The 21,230-nt window shown below is 44.5% G+C and overlaps 2 protein-coding genes across 2 annotated transcripts in view; one reads left to right on the top strand and one right to left on the bottom strand.

Moving 5' to 3' along the window:
- Positions 1 to 2,264: 2,264 nt before the first annotated feature.
- Positions 2,265 to 5,648, top strand: UROD (uroporphyrinogen decarboxylase). The gene is made up of 10 exons (XM_080657904.1): positions 2,265 to 2,364; positions 2,986 to 3,098; positions 3,217 to 3,296; positions 3,373 to 3,435; positions 3,624 to 3,821; positions 3,942 to 4,103; positions 4,517 to 4,654; positions 4,820 to 4,920; positions 5,002 to 5,068; positions 5,407 to 5,648. Exons 1-10 carry the CDS (start codon positions 2,345 to 2,347, stop codon positions 5,566 to 5,568), a joined length of 1,104 nt encoding a protein of 367 aa, XP_080514030.1. The 5' UTR covers positions 2,265 to 2,344; the 3' UTR covers positions 5,569 to 5,648.
- Positions 5,649 to 6,444: 796 nt separating this feature from the next.
- Positions 6,445 to 21,230, bottom strand: part of ZSWIM5 (zinc finger SWIM-type containing 5) — a gene marked incomplete at its 5' end in the record, with an annotated part of 105,130 nt that continues 90,344 nt past the window's right edge. Inside the window, 3 exon segments of the mRNA XM_080654456.1 lie at positions 6,445 to 9,321; positions 10,036 to 10,117; positions 10,583 to 10,746. Coding sequence (XP_080510582.1) covers positions 8,459 to 9,321; positions 10,036 to 10,117; positions 10,583 to 10,746 — 1,109 coding nt within the window. The 3' untranslated portion in view covers positions 6,445 to 8,458.

The following is a 21,230-nucleotide window of genomic DNA, read 5'->3' as shown; positions in this document are numbered from 1 at the left end:
AACTGCCCCCTCCCCCCATTAAAAAAAGTTTTCTTGCCCTGGTGGGGGCCTGCAGTCCCAGGTTCGATTCTGACCAAGGGCATATGCCTGGGTTGGGCTCGATCCCCCCCAGTAGGGGGCGTGCAGGAGGTAGCCAATCAATGATTCCTCATTGATGTTTCTGTCTCCCTTCCTCTCTGAAATCAATAAAAAATATATATTAAAAAAGTTTTCTTGAAATATAATTCACATATCATTCAATTCACCCATTTAAACTATAAATCATTGGTTTTTGATACATTAATTTTTAAAAATTGTGGTCGGGCCAGCGTGGCTCAGTGGTTGAACGTTGACCTATGAACAAAGAAGAGAGGTCAGGGTTGGATTCCGGGTCAGGGCATATGCCAAGGTTGTGGGCTGGATCCCAGTGTGCGGCTGCCTCCCGATCAATGATTTTCTCTCATCATTGATGTCTCTATCATCTTCTCCCTCTCCCTTCCTCTCTGAAATCAATATATATATGATAAATTAAAAAAAACTTTTTCATCACCCCAAACAGAAACTTTGTACCCTTTAGCAATTAATTCTTCATTGCCTCCTTTCCCCTGCCCTTGGTAAACGCTAATCTACTTGCCTCTATGAATTTGCCTATTCTAGATATTTCATGAGAATGGAATCATACAATATGTGTTCTTTTGTGTCTGTCTTCACTAAAGCATGTTACAACGATGTTGTAGCATGTATCAAAACGTAAATTCTTTTCTATTCTTTCTCTTTCTTTCTTTTCCTTGGAGAGTGGAAGAGAGAGGGAAACACAGAGAGAAACATCAACATGAGAGAAACACATTGATTGATTGCCTCCTGCAGGAGCCCCGACCAGGGCCCAGGCCAGGGAGGAGCCTTGACCGGAATTGAACCCGGGACCCTTTGGTCTGCAGGCCAACGCTCTATCCACTGAGCCAAACTCGCTAGGGCAGAACTTAAATTCTTTTTATGGCTGAATAATATTGTATGTATATACAACATTTTTTTTATCTGGTTAACTATTGATGGACCGTTAGGTGGAAACTTTTATTTTTAATAGGCTTTTAAAATAATTTATTTTTAGAGAGAGAGGAAGGGAGAGGGCGAAACATCCATGTGAGAACACAACATTGATTGGCTGTCTCCTGCATGTCCCCCCGCCCCTGGGAATCAAATTGGTAACCTTTTGGTGCATGGGACCCAACCAGCTAAGCCACATTGGCCAGGGCAGAAACTTTGTTTTGATATATTTTCCAAATAATTGAGGTTATCAAGAAATAAATAATAAATAATCCCATGTAATTTTGTCAGTTTTCCATCTCCCTAGAAAATTGGGAACATTGTGCTTCTCTTTCCTTCTCTTCAAGCTATTTGTATGCTATCTCACTACTACAGAATAAAGTGAACAAATGCACCTCACAAGGGCCTGCATGACCTGAACTCTAGACATCTCCAACCTCTTGAATTACACAGATTGATCTCTTGGTTTTCATAATAACAGCCATTTGCTCTTTTGCCTCTTCACTTTACACATGCTGTTCCCTTTGCTTGGAACACCCCCTCTGCTTTCCCCAATTAAGTGAGGAGCCCTTGCTAGTTGCTTCTAGCTTTTTCTTCTTAAAACATTCATTACTGTGTCCTGGCCGATGTGGCTCCTCAGTTGGTTGAGCGTAGTCCCATGCACCGAAAGTTTGCTGGTAACCATGTCAGGGCACGTACCCAGCTTGTGGGTTCAATCCCAGTTGGGATGTGTATGGGAAGCAACTAATCGATGTTCACTTACATTGATGTTTCACATTGATGTCTCCCTTCCTCTCTCTAAAAATCAATAAAAGCATATTGAAAAAACACATTGTAAGTGCTGATTCCTCTTTTCCCCCAACAGTCTGTAACTCCTTAAAGGAAGGGGGTATCTTGTTCACCACTGTAACTTTCGCACCTATTATAGACTCTTAGTTATATAAATAATGATTTACGTTTCCTGTACAGCTTGGTTCCATAATCCACGGTAAGACTGTTAGGATCATGGACAGTGGGAGTGAAAGTGAGACTTAGGTTGAGTCTTCGGGATTCCTAGGCCTTCAGAGGAGGGAAATTCCTCAAGCCAAAGGGAAGGTGTAGTTTAGACTCTGGGGGTGGGGTGGGGTATTTGTTGCTGGGTCGCTACACTAGACTTTACGGTGAAGTGAGGTAAGGGGCCCTACCCACAGCTAGAATCTGATCATGTGACTACCAACATGGCCACCGCCTTGGCTCAGTCCAGGAAGGGGCGGAGCCTGGGGAGGGGCCGGCTCAGACTCAGGTTAAAGTGGGACTGGCTCGCAGTTACTGACATCTTATCATGGAGGCGAACGGGTTGGGGTGAGTTCTCTGCACCGCGCTTGGTGTGGCCAGCGAGGCTTCTAACTTCTAGCTGAGGAATCTGTCCGTATGACCCCTTCCCCTGGAGAGTCCCCAACCCGAACCCCAGAGCCTGGAATCCCAGAAATCCTCCAACTTTGGATTCCTGAGATCATCCCAGGGTCCGCCGCTGGACGGTCCAGACCTTCATAGGGGATGCTCCCAGGACTTTCTAATCTTCACCTAGGATCCCTATTTCCGGACCGTCAACTCTGATCCCGTCTTGACTAGCTCCCAGATGCGGAACCAGGCCACTTATACTCCCCTGTTCCTGTGATTTTCTGGTCCAGAGACCCTCAAACTATCCTCTCTGTCCCCCCTCCCCCCAGTCTTTCCAGTGGCTTTGAGCTTGGGGAAGCTGGGGCGGTGGGTAGGGTAGAGGCCCCAGCGCGGGCCCTTGTAGTCTTGTGCTCCACCTGATAGGCGGAGAGGAGGCAGAATGGGCCGGGAGCCACGGCTTGGGAGTTGGTCTGGAGAAAGCAGATAACGGTGCTGGATTGAATCCGCCTTAAGAACCCGAGCCTTCCCCAACCTTCAGCCTAGCTTACTGACACCTACTCCCCTTCCCGCCCCTCACTCCAGACCCCAGGGCTTTCCGGAGCTGAAGAATGACACATTTCTGCGAGCAGCCTGGGGGGAAGACACAGACTACACTCCGGTCTGGTGCATGCGGCAGGCAGGCCGCTACTTACCAGGTCAGGGGCAGGGCTTGAGTTTAGGTAAAACTCTGAAGAGCAAAAAGCTTTTGAGGTGCAGGGGAGAGCTCTTGAGGTTCCTCAAGGCTGAGCCCTGCCTCCCCTCTCCTGTCTACAGAGTTTAGGGAAACTCGGGCTGCCCAGGACTTTTTCAGCACCTGTCGATCCCCAGAGGCCTGCTGTGAACTGACTCTGCAGGTGAGGGGCCCACAAAAGAGGGAGGGATTTATGCCCTCAGCTCACCACTTAGCAACCTGTCTTCTGTTCCCTATAGCCACTGCGTCGCTTCCCTCTGGATGCTGCCATCATCTTCTCCGACATCCTTGTTGTACCTCAGGTACATGCTCAAACCTGATTCTGGAATATGGACACTTATCCTCACTGGACTGTGGAGAAAAGTTGGGCTGGAAGAGATGAAGTTTGGCTGAGCTTTATTCTCCTTTTCCTCTTTCCTGGCATGAGCTGCACAGAGCCTTTCCTCCTGGAGTTACAGGTTGGAAACACAGATGTTTTCTCCCCTTCCAGGCCCTGGGCATGGAGGTGACCATGGTGCCTGGCAAAGGTCCCAGTTTCCCAGAACCATTAAGAGAAGAGCGGGATTTAGAGCGCCTCCGGGATCCAGCAGCAGTGGTCTCTGAGCTGGCCTATGTATTCCAGGCCATCACCCTCACTCGACAACGGCTGGCTGGACGTGTGCCACTGATTGGCTTTGCTGGTGCCCCGGTAATGTGGAACAGGGCAGGTACTTGGGCCTGGGGAAATCACTCTGGCAGGTCTGGTATAGGCAAGGGAAGGAAGTGTCAGACTTCTACACCTGTGCATTCTCTTTGGATCCTTTTGCAGTGGACTCTGATGACATACATGATTGAGGGTGGCAGCTCAAGCACCATGGCTCAGGCCAAGCGCTGGCTTTACCAGAGACCGAAGGCCAGTCACCAGCTGCTTCGCATCCTCACTGATGCTTTGGTACCATATCTGGTGGGACAAGTGGTAGCTGGTGCCCAGGTGAGTCCTGAGGGAGAGACAAATAGGCTGAGGTTTAGTCCATAAGGACCAGAAGCAACATAGTTCCCTGTACCTGAGAGAGGGTAGGTGTCTTAATGCCAGGCATGAAAGAAGCTTAGCTTGCAGTGATCTGGCTGGAGCAGCTAAGTCCATCCAATACTGGCAGGAGGGTGGGGGTGAGGTGGGGGGAGGAGAGGTAAGGGGACCTTAATGTTTCATGTGTTCAAAGACCAAAGCTAGCACTGGGATCTGGAGGAAAGACAACACTTTTTGATTGGAACTGGGTTTTCAGGCTTAGGCAGTGTCAGGGGTTGAAGTCACTTGGGGAAAATTGAGTTTGATTCTGTGTGTGGGGCCTGGAATATTTCCTTTTTGTGTGTTAAGTATTTCTCTTCACCATCACCTAACTGTAGGCATTGCAGCTCTTTGAGTCCCACGCAGGGCATCTTGGCCCACAGCTCTTCAATAAGTTTGCACTGCCCTACATCCGTGATGTGGCCAAGCGAGTAAAGACCATGCTGCAGGAGGCAGGCCTGGCACCAGTGCCCATGGTAAGTAAGAATGGGAATTGAGTGAAGGTGGGATTGGGACTTTCAGAATAAATCCTGCATGGAATGAAGTGACCACTGGAGGGCAGTCGAGGTACAGCTGAGGTAGGTTAGTGGGCAAAGCAAGGCCCTCTGTAGGCTCAGAAATCTGCCCTTTTGTTCCCTCAGATTGTCTTTGCTAAGGATGGACATTTTGCTCTGGAGGAACTGGCTCAGGCTGGCTACGAGGTGGTTGGGCTTGACTGGACAGTGGCCCCACAGAAAGCCCGGTAAGTAATGGAGGGTGAGGTATAGGGGGTGCAGCTGCCATATGTGTAGTCACCAGAACATAGCACCAACTCTGCTTCCAGGGAACGTGTGGGGAAGAACGTGACCCTGCAGGGCAATCTGGACCCCTGTGCCCTGTATGCACCTGAGGTAACAACCAGAGTCCTTGTGTATGTCTGTGAGTTTGTCTCTGTGCATTCCCATGGCTGTAGATGTGGCTGTATTCTTCTATTTTTATGTCTGTCTCTCCCCTCTACCCCATACACACCATGTGAACTCCAGGAAGGCAGGGATTTCTTTTCATTGTTGTGTTTATTTGTGTTTTCTTAGTGCCTGGCCCATCCTAGGCATCCAATAATTTTTTTTAAATTAATGACTGAATGAATAACTGAGTAGAATCGCCTACATATATGTGTGTCACTATTATGTATAGGGAGGACAGAGGCTTGCTGGCCCTCCTTGTAGCTAATGCCCTGTTGGTCCCCCAGGAGGAGATCGGGCAGCTGGTGCAGCAGATGCTGGATAACTTTGGGCCACAGCGCTACATTGCCAACCTGGGCCATGGACTCTACCCTGACATGGACCCAGAACATGTGGGGGCCTTTGTGGATGCCGTGCACAAATACTCACGTGTGCTTCGACAGAACTGAGCATACAGTTTTTCCCCTCAAGTACTACCAACACAGAAGATTGTTTCCAGGAGAATAAAAGTCCCAGAGTTGGAGTCTAACATGTGGTTTTGTTTGTGAAAGATCTGTGCCCTTATCTTCAATTCCTTCTTAGCTTCTGCTCCTTCCCCGGGGCCTCTGTCTACATCCTCTCCCAAAGTCATGGGAACTCAGATATCAGGGTGTGTACTGTAGGACTTAATGTTAGGCCTCTCCCCACCATCTTGACTTCAGATCTCCAAGCCCCAGAGCTACATGGGTTTGGGTAGAGTTTCCTAACAGCTGGAGCTATGATACTTGCAGAGAAATAGGGTCCCCACAGCTTATGAGGTCAAGTTGTGTCTGGGGAGAGAGGGGAGTATAGATCAGAGAGGGGCACAGGAATGGCTGGAATACTTCAGAGAGGCCTATTAAGGAAGGTGGAGCCTAGGTAAGCAAGGAAAAGCTGAGAAGCCTTCAGCTTTGATACCAAAAGATGGGAGGACATAAAGACTTAGAGCTAGGTTGCTTAGGGTTAGAGTTAGACTTGCATCACTGAGGTGAGGGCCTCTGAAGACAAAAGTCCCTGTGTTGCTCAGGGTTGCTCTGCATTCTTTTCTGAGCATACCCTCCAGTTTTCTCAGGATCTTGGTGTTTCTGCCCATTATGATGGTACCTGTTTCCTGGGACAAAGCTCTAAGCTATTTGTGAGCTCTGGAGTAGGGTCTGGTGTGGCAGGCAATTCATTTGTCCTCCACATCTCCTTATACCACTAGAAATCCACTGTGCTATAGGCCCAACCAGCTCCCTGACCCAGCCAGGGCAATGCAGAAGAGAGAGAAGAGCCCCATTTATTGAGAAAACACAATTTCTGATTTTACAAAAATCTTTTCTGTGATCCATGATTTATTTATAGAAAAGCACTGAGTTCACATATTTGCTAAAAAATGCAATCGTGATACAGAAATGGGAGTGGCTTTTTTTTTTTTTTTTTTTGAACCAACCTGTTGGGCTGAGAGGTTGTAGGGCCCATGGCTGAACTTCATTAGCCACAAATAGTAAATACAACTTACTGGTTAGTGTGGAGGGGGGAAAAGAAGGTGAAACAAACAGTTTGTCAAAGAAAGGAAAATAGAGCAGACAGGTCCTTAGTTCACACTCTAGCTATACCACCCGTCCTATCACACCCCATCCCTTACTCAGGAACTAAAACAAAACAGTAAACACCAAGACACTGGCATCCAAATGACTCTTCTGAATGCCCTTGCTACCTCCTAATTCTAGGCTGAGCATAGGGGCAGGAAGGTAGCAGGAATGTCATACATTGTGGAGGTCAGCCAGGGCTAACATAGGAGTTGCCCACTAGGACTACAAACTAGTCAGAAAGGGAAAGGCCAAATGCATCCCAGCCCCAGCCTCCAAATCAGTAACCAATGGGACTGACCAAAGCAGGCAGAGGAAGCTTGAGGTAGAGAGGCAGAGGAAGAAAGCAAGTACAGGGTGAGAAGAGAACTGGAGCTGAAGAAGCCACTCTTAAGATAGACTAGTGATTAGAAGCTTGTTTGGTGAGAGAATAAAGGAGGCACAGAGATGGGGTACTGATGTTTAGCTGGTGAGAGAGACTAAGAGGAATTGGGAAGACAGATCTGGCAAAAAAAGAAGAGCCACATTCATGCAGATGCTCAAATATAAATTTACATACATACCTACATGTTGAAATATACACAATTACACATGTAAAGATGCATCAATGGAGAGCAAGCATACACACAAACATGTTTATAACACGAACTCATGTGTGCCCAGATACACACTAAACATGTATCAACATGAACACACACATAGATAAGTATTCCTACATGTTCACAAATGTGTATACCCTCACACAGAAACCCATAGTCCAGCGCATAGACATGTATTCACACAGATACACATATGTGCACATACAGGCATGCACAGATATATCTATGCATACAGACACATGTACTTAGCCATACAGATATACACACACACACACACACACATACATAATGAGAGATGAAACCAGACCCTAACACAACGGTGACCAGAGTAGACGAACAGTATGAACTCAGTGGCCTCCCAGACCTCCACCTGCTCCCTGATCTTGTTTCTCAGGAGCTCAGCAGGCTCCTAGAGGCTGTGTGAGCAGGAGCATGAGCTTCAGTGTCCTCATGGCTTCATGCAGCAAAGTCTAAGTTCAGTCCTGGCCCAGCCCCTTACTCACCATGCGGCTACAGCTACCCCTTCTGTAGGCTGCAGTTTCTGCATAGACTAGACTTGGGATTTATTCTAACTGGCCATTTTTCTCCCTGCCACTTGCACTCTTCCACTGCCAACAGTATATACTCTGCAACAGAAACCTGAGAAATGGTGTGAGTCTCCTCAGAAAACAAGTCTATCTTCCCACCCACAGCTATTTCAAGTACCCATGAAATTAGAACCAGAATTATAAATAGTTACAACTTTACAATGTAATTGGTAACACATATACTATAATATTTACAGTACCATACATGCTTCTGTTTCTCTGGTTAAGCAATCCCTGAGATGGAACAGTGTTCTGTGTTTGCCAAGGGAGAGAGGGCCAATGCCCAGGACACACGCAGGATATAGGGGCGTGAGGTGGCATGTTGTAGAGTTTCTGATCAATCTGCAGTGCCCAGCTCCTCCAGGAACAGTGGGCTATACTGAGAACCTTGCCAAGGCAGGTTCAGGCTAGAGTTGGACTCTCCCCATGCTTAGCCCTGTGGTCCTTTGGTTCAGCCACAGGTGCTTAGGGTCCTCTCAGGGTGGACAAATGTTTCAGTGTCCTTGGCCTGACCTGATGGTACCTGGGAGCCCAGGCTGCCCCAGCAGTGGGCTGTCTGCTTTCTCAGCCAAAGCGCTCTCGCACCAGCAGCATCAGCTTCTTCTTGCCTTTGTAGATTTGTTTGAGGTTGTCGATGAATTGGGCAAACTGCAGGTGGCCATCCTGCGGCAGCAGGAAGGTCTCCCGAGCCTTGCTCAGAAACTCAATAAACTCTCCATAGTGACGAGGGCTGATGTGTGTCAGGCGTGAGTGTGTAGTGTTGATATAGGCATTGATGGTGGCATCCAGCAGCTGGCGCAGTGGAGCTTTGTCAGTGGACATGAGCTTTCCAGAGCTGCGGCGACCTGGGATGCCAGCCAGGCCAGGTGCAGTCACCGTGCAACGCCTTAGGATGTCTGAGAGCACCGTGGCACAGTGCACACTCTTCACCACTAGGGGAATGAGGGCCGCCAGCTCATTCTTGCCCAGAGAGTGGCTGAGGGCACATGCCCAGAGCACATCATTGATGGCCGGATGGGTGTCCTGGTTGTAGGCTAAGTTGAGATGGCTCATGGCCAGTGAGGCCAGCTTGAAGGCACGTAGCGGGTAGCCACGAAGCTCCATGTAGCGGGCGATGGTGAACAGCTGTGAATGGGTCATGCCACCCGCGGCAGCATCAATGGCGATCTGGTAGGCTGCCTCAAAGGCGATGTGGTCTTTCTCACAGAGTGTAAGGGCTGATAGGGCACAGCTCTGTGGATCCTTCATAGCACACTGCAGGGCCAGTGTGCGAGCACAGCTAGCCAGCTCCTCCCGCTGTGGATAGTCAAGACTGAGGCGCAGGATAGTGGTGTGGGATACAGCTGTGGCAGCCACAATGCTAGTAGCCTCGGTGGGGGTGAAGAGTGTGTACCAGCTCTGCAAGATGCTCACCAGGGCCCGCACACCTGTCAGGGAGAGCCTGAGCTCAGCTGTGGCCATCCGGGTCCCGATCCACGTCTGCCCAGATTACCATTTGGGGTCAGAACTTGCCTGCAGAGATGAGTTTTCCCTTCTCCTCAGCAGCCTTGAGATGATCTGAGGCAAACCAGGGCAAGGGGAGCATCCCGGATGGCCAGACCCTGTTTTGGGTCTCTTTCCATTCCTTCCTTCCCCTGGTCAGAGGACTGAAGGTCTCAGCAGGTGCTCTTAACCCATCACAAGGATGGAGCAGCAGAGCCCCAGATCTGCCTGGGGGTTCTAGCTGAAGTGGGCCTTCTCAGGGTAGAGTCTTATACTGGGGCTTTGGGCTCTAGATGGGGTCCTAAGCTTCCAAGTTGTTTGTGATTTATCAGAAGTATGGATAGGAACTGGGACCAAACCACTGGATCAACTATCTCGTAAGGGTGCACTTGAGTACTGGCCTTTGATAATTCATTCTCTCAGATGTCTCTCATCAGAGGGACAAAATGCTACTGTCATTAGTATATAGTCCAAGCAGAGAGGCAGAACCTGGGCCAGCTAGGGCTGGCTGAGCAGTGGCCACCTTCTACCAGTGGCCCCATCCTTTCTTAGGTCATCAGTAATAGGAATATGAGAGCTCTAATGATTTGTTGTCCTGTCCCAAGAGTAGGGCCCAGGAACTCCTTTACCCTGGGGGTAGAGGGAGGTGGAAGACTCACCCACTTCTGTAGCACAGGTCACCAACCACCGCACCATCTCCCGGCGCCTCCAGTTAAGGGTTGATAAGGTCATTCTCATCACCTGGGCAAAAAGAGACATTTCCAGTGAGTTAAGTATATAAAATTTCTCTCCCTATTTGCTATTTCTTCATGCAACAAGTATTTATTAGTGCTTTCAACAGTCATTGTTCCCTTGATAAATACAGACAGCTTTGTTTAATTTCAGCCCCCAAACAGATAAAGGCTTCACTGATGACCTCTAACAAATAAAGTGCTTATTTACCACACTTTGCTTGACTTGGAGGAATGTGAGTGGGTGGGAAGAAGACCTGGACCCCGGGAAGCCTAAAGCTATGTTGCTTCTGGACTTAAATTCAAAATGGAGCCCGATTTATAGAATTCTTACCTTGTGCCTAGGCTAGAAGTTGTGTTCAGGGGACACAGAAAGAACCAGATTTGGCCTATGCCCAGTTCCCCTAAGATCTTATCTTCTGTTAATTGTCCCTGGGCCAGAAGACTAAAGCTGGGAAGGCCCACTCCTCCATACCTGTAACCCCAGCTCCAGGGCCACGTTGAGTAGGGTGCTGTCAGTACTACTGTCTGTGGGAGTAGCAATCTTGAATGCATCTTGGGCCAGTTTGAAGATGAGGGAGGAAGAATGGATGTGCTTCTGTATTGTTTCCAGGATTGTTCGGAGCCTCAGAGTGTCTCCTATAGGTACCAAGAGAAGGAGCAGGGATAGGGTTTTCTTTAGTTTCCCTGAATGGCCACTGATCACAACAGGTACTGGTTGAACTGGCTGCTATCAATTCACTGAATGCTACCACCCCTTCTGGACAATCAAGCTCTGTCTCCACTGAACCCAACACTGGAGGCTGCTTTCTTCCCGAGGCACCCACATGTATTCACTTCTCTTTACCCTTTCATCTGCCTCTACCCCTCGCCCTCCTTTCCCTCAGGCTCTTTAGGTCTCAGAAATAATTTTCATAAACAACCGAATTTTGAGAGCTGCTTATACAGAAGACAGCAATATTATTGCCAAAAATGTATGCCAGTCCCATTGTTTGCCTCCCCGGAGCAAAAAGAAACTTGGCTACCACTTCCTATTCAGTACTAGGACATAGAGTTAAGGAATACTCCACAGGAAGAGCATGTACACCATCAGAAGTGAAATTCACTGCATGAAGGCAGTATGGTGTATGAAAGATTGGTATATCTTATAAAGGGGTAAAGTGTTAACTAAAGATGGAACAAAAAGTAGGTGTTATGTTTTCCAAAGAGGTATAGTGGTAAAAATATATAGGCTTTGGAATAAAATACATTGGAAACTGAACCTAGTTCAGCCATTTACCAGCTCAGTTACTTCATCTATAAAATGAAAATAATAACCTTTTAGGGTTGTTGTGGGAATTAGAAACAATTTGTGAGTAGGTAATATTCTATTCAACTTTTATAAAAAAAAAAGATAAGTAGCAGTGTGTGTATAGTGTATGTGTGTACATACATATGAATAGAAAATGAATATATTATTTATACGACTGTCTTAGTGGTAGTTATCTTTGGGTGTCAGGATTATGGGAGAGATTACGTTTTTGCTTCTGTCAGCTCTAAAAACAATTTTTAAAATTAATAAAATTGAGCATATAGTACAGTTACCATATACTAGTACCCCATTTCCCCACTTGCAGTTTCCCCTATTATTAACATTTTACATTAGTGTGGTACATTGGATGAACCAATATTTTTACATTATTAACTGAAGTCCATAGTTTACATTAGGGTCCATTGTGGTTGTACAGGTCTATGGTTTTTGACAAATGCACAGTTTCATGGATCCTCCATTACTGTATCATACAGAATAGATTCATTGCTCTAAAAATCTCCTATGCTACACCTACCTATTCATTTCTCCTCATTCTTCCTGTGACTAGTGATCTTTTTACTGTCTCTATAGTTTTGCCAAGTACAATGCCATGTACTTGGAATTATAGTATGTAACATTTTCAGACTGGCTTCCTTCCACACCTTTTTGTGGCTTGATAAATCATTTCCTTTTATTGGTAAACTAGAGGCCCGGTGCACAAATTCGTGCATGGGAAGGGTCCCTAGGCCTGGCTGGCATCAGGGCTGATCAGGGCCTTCTGGCTGCCAGCTGGGGCCTTCCTTCATTCTGCGCCACCCCGTGGTGGTCAGCACACGTCATAGCGAGCAATCGAACTCCCGGTCTCCCGGTCAGACTCCTGAGGGGACACTTTGCATATTAGCCTTTTATATATATAGATAATATTCCATTGTATGGATGTATCAGTTTGTTTATCCATTCCCTTTTTGAAGGACACCTTGGTTGCTTCTAGTCTTTGGCAATTACAAATAAAACTGCTGTAAACATTAGTGTGCAAGTTTTTGTGTGGACATAGATTTTCAAGTCATTTTGGTAAATACCTCGGAGCACAATTGCTGGATCATATGGTAAGACTATGTTTAGCTTTGTAAACACCTGACAAACCATCTTCCAAACTGGCTTCAACTTTGCATTCCCAATGAGAGTTCCTGTTGTTCCACATCCTCACTGATGTTTGGTGTTGTCTGGTATTTGATTAGTCTTTCTAATAGGTATGTAGTGGTATTTCACTTTTGTTTCATTTATTTTCCCTAGTGACATATGCTGAGCATCTTTTCATATGCTTGTTTGCCACTTCTTTATCTTCTTTAGTGAGGCATCTGTTTAAGTCTTTGGCCAATTTTAAGATGCAATTGTTTGTTTTCTTATTGTTAAATTTTAAGTGTTAATTGTATATTTGTGATACAAGTCCTTCAACAGATAGTGTTTTACAATATTTTATCCCAGTCTGTGGCTTATCTTTTCAGTTTCTTTTTTTTTAAAATTGATTTCAGAGAGGAAGGGAGAGAGATAGAGAGATAGCAACATCAATGATGAGAGAGAATCATTGATTGGCTGCCTCCTGCATGTCCCCTACTGGGGAGGGAGGGGGAGTCGAGCCCGCAACCCGGGCATGTACCCTTGGCCGGAATCAAACCTGGGACCCTTTAGTCCACAGGCTGACGCTCTATCCACTGAGCCAAACCGGCCAGGGCTCTTTTTAGTTTCTTAACAGTATTTTTCACTGAGCAGAAGTTTTTCATTTTAATGAAGCCTACTTATCAAATCCTTTTCTTTCATGGATTGTGTTTTTGGTATTACTGTATCTAAAAAGTTATTGTCAAACTCAAGGTCACCTAGATTTTCTATGTTATCTTCTGTAAGTTTTATAGTTTTGCATTTTATTTTATGTCTATGATCCATTCTGAGTTAATTTTTATGGAAGGTGTAAGGTCAATGTCTGTATTCATTTTTTTTGCATATAGATGCCCAGTTTTTCCAGTACCAATTGTTGAAAAGACTATTCTTTACTCCTTTGTCAAAAGTCAGTTGACTATATTTGTGTGGGTCTATTTCTGAGCTCTCTATTCTGTCCCACTTACCTATTTGTCTGATATTTTGCCAATATCACACTGTCTTGATTACTATAGCTTTACAGTTAAGCCTTAAAGTTGGGTAGTATTAGTTCTCCAACTTTGTTCTTCCTTAATACTGTGTTGGCTAGTCTAGGTCTTATGCTTTTCCATATAAACTTCAGAAATAGTTTATCAACATACACAAAATAACTTGCTTGGATTTTGGTTGAGACTGTATTGAATCTATAGATTAAGTTGGGAAGAACTGACATAAAAATAATATTGAGTCTTCCTCTCCATGGATATGAAATACCTATTTAGATCTTCTTTGATTTCTTTCATCAAAGTTTTATAGTTTTCCTCATATAGATATTGTACGTATATATTTTGTTAGATTTATTCTTAAGTACTTTTTTGGAGGTGCTAATTTAAATGGTATTGTGTGGTTTTTTAAAATGTTATTGATTTTAGAAGGAGAAAGGGAGAGGGAGAGAGAGAAAGAGAGACATTGATGGTTGCCTCTCAACGGGGGATTGATCTGGGTATGTGCCCTGACTGGGAATCAAACCAGCGACCTTTCAATGCATGGGATGACACTCAACCAACTGAGCCCACAGGCCAGGGCTTGTGTGTGTGTATGTGTTTTTCTTAATAAATCTTTATTGTTCAGATTATTACAGGTGTTCCTCTTTTTTTTCCCCATAGCTCCCCTCCACCTGATTCCCCACCCCACCCCACGCCCTTACCCCACGCCACTGTCTTCATCCATAGGTGTAAGATTTTTGTCTAGTCTCTTCCCACACCCCTCACACCCCCTTTCCCCTGAGAATTGTCAGTCCACTCCCTTTCTATGTCTCTGATTCTATTATATTCACCAGTCCATTCTGTTCTTCAGATTTTTTATTCACTTGATTTTTAGATTCACTTGTTGGTGGGTATGTATTTTATGTCATTTTGTAGTTCATAATTTTTATCTTTACCTTTTTCTTCTTCCTCTTCTTAAAGAATACCCTTCAGCATTTCATGTAATCCTGGTTTGGTGGTGCTGAACTTCTTTAGCTTTTTCTTATCGGTGAAGCTCTTTATCTGACCTTCAACTCTGAATGATAGCTTTGCTGGGTAGAGTAATCTTGGTTGTAGGTTCTTGCTGTTCATCACTGTGAATATTTCTTGCCACTCCCTTCTGGCCTGCATAGTTTCTGCCGAGAAATCAGCTGACAGTCGTATGGGTGCTCCCTTGTAGGTAACTAACAGTTTTTCTCTTGCTGCTTTCAAGATTCTCTCTTTGTCTTTTGCCCTTGGCATTCTAATTATGATGTGTCTTGGTGTGGTCCTCTTTGGATTCCTCTTGTATGGGGTTCTGTGCGCTTCCTGAACTTGTAAGTCTATCTCTTTCACCAGGTAGGGAAAGTTTTCTGTCATTATTTCTTCTGATAGGTTTTCAATATTTTGCTCTCTCTCTTCTTCTGGCACCTCAAAAATTCGGATGTTGGTACGCTTAAAGTTGTCCCAGAGGCTCCTTACACTATCTTCATATTTTTGGATTCTTTTTTCTTTTTGTTTTTCTGGTTGGGTGTTTTTTGTTTCCTCATATTTCAGATCTTTGGTTTGATTCTTGGGGTATGTTGATCTACGGTTGAGTTTCTGTATATTCTTTATTTTAGACAGTGTATGCTTAATTTCTGACTGGTCCATTTCCATTGTTTTTTTTTTTTTTTTGGCTTTCTCATTAAGATCCTTAAAGGTCTCACTAAGTTCCTCAGTGGTTTTTAGAAGATTCTTGGGTAACCTTATAAATGTGGTTCTGAACTCTAAGTCATCCAGTAGTTTGCTTTCCTCCATTTCTTTCATTCGTGACATGTTTCTTTGTCTCCACATTTTGCTGCTTCCTTGTGTTGATGGAGTGGCTTTGTGTGGCAGGTGACCTACAGGAGCCAGTAGCTCAGCCTCCCCAATCACCTGAGGTGGACGCTCTTGGTACACCCCTTTGTGGGCTGAGTGCAAAGTCTTGGTGTAGTTAAATTAAGCCTTGTTTGCTGTTGGTACACTGGGAGGAATTGACCTCCAGACCAACTGGCTGTGAGGACCCGCTGTGTCTATAATGGAAGAACTGCTGCGCTGGAGACATGCTTATGGTGCAGGACTTGTTTTAGTGGGGCTTTGGTGCTCACTGAGTCTGCCTCTTGAATGTGTCACTTATAGATGTGAGGAGTTGAAATCTGGTGTTTCACACTAACCACTAGGTACACTGGCTTCTGGATCTCCAATGGGGTGCAGGTCAGCTACTGTTTGAGGCCACCCAGCAGGAGGTACAGTGAGAACTACAGTTTTTCTCCTCTTTGCTTGGGGTTTGGAGGTTTTGGAGCTGTCTGACCCGGGCTGCAAGTTTGCTAGGTTAAGCTGCGATAGGGCAGGCCATTCATATGCTAAAGCCGCTGCTTGGAGCTTGGGTGGGTTTGTAGGTTGTGCAGGACGGGGTCTCAGGGCATCACTAGGCTAGGGCGTGGCAAACAGCGATGGCTGCCAGTTAGCTGGCTCTGCATGTCCGACTGCGTCCCAGCGTCCTGCACCCCAGCACAGTAAACAATTATTCCTGCGCACAGCCCTGCAAGCAAGCCACCCTTACTTTCTGACCCGATGGCAGACAGTCCAGCTTCTCCCCGTAGGAGTTTGGGTTCCCCGCGTCTCCCCAGAAACTGGAGTTTGGAGTAATTGGGAGCTTGTCTCCCTTCGGGTTGAAAAAGCAGCGCTCCCAGTTGCCCGCTGCCAGCCCGATTCGTGTGCTTCCGTACCTCAGCTTTTCAGCACTTGTGCACATCTCAATGCTCTTTTCTCTTTCCTTCTAGTTGTAGAACTTCCACATAGCCAGCTTTCCTGTGGTTCTGGGTGATAGACGTTTTGTCTTTTAGTTGTAGTTTTGAAATTGTGCGAGGCAGCAGTTTAGGTGTTTACCTATGCCGCCATCTTGGATCCTCCTCTCTGTTTTTTGTTTTAAAGCATTTTTAAAAATATATATTTTATTTTTTACAGAGAGGAAGAGAGAGGGATAAAGAGTTAGAAACATCAGTGAGAGAGAAACATCTATCAGCTGCCTCCTGCACACCCCCTACTGGGGATGTGCCCATAACCAAGGTACATGCCCTTGACTGGAATCGAACCTGGGACCCTTGAGTCCGCAGGCCAACGCTCTATCCACTGAGCCAAACCGGTTAGGGCAAGCATTTCTAAATGAAAAAAAAATTTTTTTTTAATTGATTTCAGAGACAAAGGGAAAAGGAGAGAGAGGTAGAAATATCAATGATGAGAGAGAACCATTGATCGGCTGTCTTCTGCACACCCCTTACTAGGGACCAAGCCCACAACCCGGGCCTGTGCCCTGATCAGGAATCAAACCATGACCTCCTGTATCACAGGTCAATGCTCAACCATTGAGCCACAGTTGTTCATTGCTGGCATACAGGAAAGCAATAGACTTTTGTATCTTAACCTTGTATCCTTAGTATAATCACTTCTTAGTTCCAGTTTACTATTGAATCTTTTAAGGTTTTCTAAATAGACAATCATGTCATTTACAAGCAAAGACAGTTTTATTTCTTCCTTTCTAATCTGTATACCTTTTATTTCCTTTCTTGTCTTATTGCATTAGATCCAGTATGATGCTGAATGGGTTTGGTAAGAAGGGACATTCTTGTCTCATACATGATTTTCAGGGGAAAGCACCTAGTTTTTCTCCATTAAGTAGGATGGTAGCTACAGGTTCATTGTAGATGTTCTTTATTTTTTAATCCTCACCAGAGGATATTTTTTCCATTGATTTTTTTAGAGAGTAGAAGGGAGGGAAGAGAGAGAGGGAAGGGGGAGGGAGGGAGAGAGAGAGAGAGAGAGAGAAATATTGACATAAGAGACTCATTGATTGGTCAGCTCACGCCCAGACCAGGGCCAGGGATCGAACCTGCAAGCAAGGTAGGTGCCCTTGACCGAGAATCAAACCTGCAACCTTTCGGTCTGTGGGCTGACGTTCTTATAACCACTGAGCAAAACCAGCAAGGGCATGTAGATGTTCTTTATAAAGCTGAGTCAGTCTGATCTAGTTCTAGTTTGCTGAGAGTTTTTTTTTTTTTTTTTTTAAAAACATGAATAGGTATTGGATTTGGTCAAATTATTTTCTTGCATCTACCGATATAAATTATATGCTCATTCCTCTTTAGCCTGTGGATGTGATGAACTACATTTATTTTCAAGTGCCTGAACCAGCATTCCATACCTGAAATAAATCCCACTTGGTCATGGTGTATAATTATTTTTATATTTTGTTGGATCCAATTAGCTAATACATATTTTTAAATTAAAAATGTTTTTATTGATTTTTAAAGAGAGAGGAGAGGAGGAGAGAGAAACATACATGTGACAGTGGAACACCAATTTGCTGCCTCCTGCATGCCTCCTAATGGGGATCAAGCCCACAACCTGGGCATGTGCCCTGACCGGGAATTGAACCAGCAACTTTTGGTGCACTGGATGACACCCGACAGAGTTACACCAGCCTGGGTCAATTATCTAATATTTTGATGAAGATTTTTGCATTTATCTTCATGAGTGATACTGGTCTGTAGTTTTCCTTTCTTGTATTATGTTTACCTGATTTTGGTATTACAGTAATGCTGGCCTCACTGGATGACTTAAAGTATTCTCTCTGCTTCTATTTTCTGGAAGGGATTGTAGAGAATTGGTATCATTTTTTTCCCTTTAATATTTGATAACTTACTAGTGAACTCATCTGGGCCAAGTGCTTTCTGTTCAAAAGATAATTGAATCTATTGCTTTAACATAGATAGGTCAAATCAGATTATTTAGTTCTATATGTGTGTTTTAGTAGGTTGTTTTTTTCAAGGAATTTGTCCATTTCATTATCTAAGGTATCAAATATATAAGCATACAGTTGTTCATAATTTTCCTTTATTATCCTTTTAATGACCATGGGCTCAGTAATGATGGCCCCTCTTTCATTTACGGTATTAGTCATTTATTTCTTCTTTCTTTTCTTGGTAAGCTGGATAGAGGTTTATCAAATTTAATGATCTTTTCAAAGAAGCAGCTTTTACTTTCATTGGTTTTATTTTTTTTCTTATTTTAAATTTCATTGATTTCTGCTTATTTTTTTTCCTGCTAGCTTTAGGTTTATATTGCTCTTCTTTTTCTTGTTTTCCAAGGTGAAAACTTACTAGTAGATTTATTTTATTTCCATAATAGACTTAACATTGTGTAAGTTTAAGGTGTACAATGTGACTTAATATGTATGGATTGCAAATGATTACCACGATAAGGTTAGTTAACACATCTATTACTTCACACAGTTACCTTTATTTTTGTGTGTGATTGAGAACAATTAAGATTTAATCTATTAGGACATTTCAAGTGTACAATACAGTATTGTTAACTATAGTCACCACGTTGTACATTGGATCCCCAGAACTTAATCATCTTATAACTGAAAATTTGTACCCTTTGACCAAAATCTCATTTCCCCTATACCTCAGCTCCTTCCAGCTACCAATATACTGTGTTTCTATGCGTTTCCACATATTAAATGAGATCATACATACTTATCTTTTTCTGTCTGACTTATTTCATTTAGCACAATGTCCTTAAGGTTCATCCATGCTTTTCGCAAGTGACTGGATTTCCTTTTTTTTTTTTTAATGGCTGAATAATATATATATATTTTTTAATTAAATAAATCTTTATTGTTCAGATTATTACAATTGTTTCTCCTTTTTCTCCCCATAGCTCCCCTCCACCCGGTTCCCACCCCACCCTCTGCCCTCACCTCCCCCCGCACTGTTCTCATCCATAGGTGTACGATTTTTGTCCAGTCTCTTCCTACACGCCCCATACCCTTTCCCCCTGAGAATTATCAGTCCACTCCCTTTCTATGCCCCTGATTCTATTATATTCACCAGTTTATTCTGTTTCTCAGATTTTTATTTCACTTGATTTTTAGGTTCACTTGTTGATAGATATGTATTTGTTGTTCATAATTTTTATCTTTACTTTTTTCTTCTTCCTCTTCTTAAAGAATACCTTTCAGCATTTCATATAATACTGGTTTGGTGGTGCTGAACTCCTTTAGCTTTTTCTTATCTGTGAAGCTCTTTATCTGACCTTCCATTCTGAATGATAACTTTGCTGGGTAGAGTAATCTTGGTTGTAGGTTCTTGCTATTCATCACTTTGAATATTTCTTGCCACTCCTGTCTGGCCTGCATAGTTTCTGTTGAGAAATCAGCTGATAATCGTATGGGTGCTCCCTTGTAGGTAATTAACTGTTTTCTCTCGCTGCCTTTTTTTAAAGTTAAATATATTTTATTGATTTTTTTACAGAGAGGAAGGGAGAGGGATTGAGTTAGAAACATCAATGAGAGAGAAACATTGATCAGCTGCCTCCTGCACACCCCCTACTGGGGATGTGCCTGCAACCACGGTACATGCCCTTGACCGGAATCGAACCTGTGACCCTTCAGTCCACAGGCCGACACTCTATCCACTGAGCCAAACCAGCTAGGGCTCTCTTGCTGCTTTTAATATTCTCTCTTTGTCTTTTGCTCTTGGCATTTTAATTACGATGTGTCTTGGTGTGGTCCTTTTTGGATTCCTTTTGTTTGTGGTTCTGTGCACTTCCTGGACCTGTAAGTCTATTTCTTCCACCAGGTGGGGCAAGTTTTCGGTCATTATTTCTTCAAATAGGTTTTCAGTATCTTGCTCTCTCTCTTCTTCTGGCACCCCCATAATTCTGATGTTGGTACGCTTGAAGTTGTCCCAGAGGCTTCTTACACTATCTTCAACTTTTTGGATTCTTTTTGCTTTTTGCTTTTCCGGTTGAGTGTTTTTTGCTTCTTTGTATTTCAAATCTTTGACTTGATTCTTGCGTTCCTCTAGTCTGCTGTTGGGTCTCTGTATAATATTTTTTATTTCAATCAGTGTATGTTTAATTTCTAGTTGGTCCTTTTTCATATCTTTGAGGGTCTCGCTAAATTTATTGGCGGTTTCTAGGATATTCTTGAAAAACCTTATAACTGTGGTTTTGAATTCTATATCCAGTCATTTGTTTTCCCCCATTTCTTTCGTTTGTGATCTGTTTCTTTGTCTCCGCATTTTCGCTGCTTCCCTGTGTTGATGGAGTGGCTTTGTGTGCTAGGTTTCCTATATGGCCCAGTGGGTTGGCCTCCCCAGTTACCTGAGGTAGACACTCTTGGTGCACCGCTTTGTAGGCTGTGTACACAGCCTTGTTGTAGTTAAGTCTTGATTGTTGTTTGTATCACTGGGAGGAATTGACCTCCAGGCCAGTTGGCTGTGAGGATCAGCTGTGTCTATGCTGGGAGAAGTTCGGTGCTGGAGACGACAGCCTTATAGGATCAGACTTGCAAAATTGCAAAAGCCTCTGTGCTCAGCTTGGATGGGGCGGAGTCTCAGGTCAGAGCAGACAGTCTTGGCTTCCCGTCAGCCTTGCCCTTGAGTGCGCGCCTCCAGACCTCTGTCTTCCGCGGCTCCCCTGAGTTTCCGCCTGACAGTCCAGATTCCCCCCGTAAGAGCGTGGGTCCCCAGGGGCTCGCCCGTAACTAGGGTTCAGTGCAGTCAGGAGCTTCCAACTCCCTTCCACTAGGGAAAGCCTGAGGCAACCTCCGCATTCAGTCTTCTCTGTGAGCACTCGCGCGCACGTGCTGCCAGACCCCTGCCTGCCGC

This window comes from Plecotus auritus (assembly GCF_963455305.1).
Source record: "Plecotus auritus genome assembly, chromosome: 2".
NCBI lineage: Eukaryota > Metazoa > Chordata > Mammalia > Chiroptera > Vespertilionidae > Plecotus > Plecotus auritus.
Note: the sequence above shows the minus strand (reverse complement) of the source record. Positions and strands in the feature narration are given on the sequence as shown.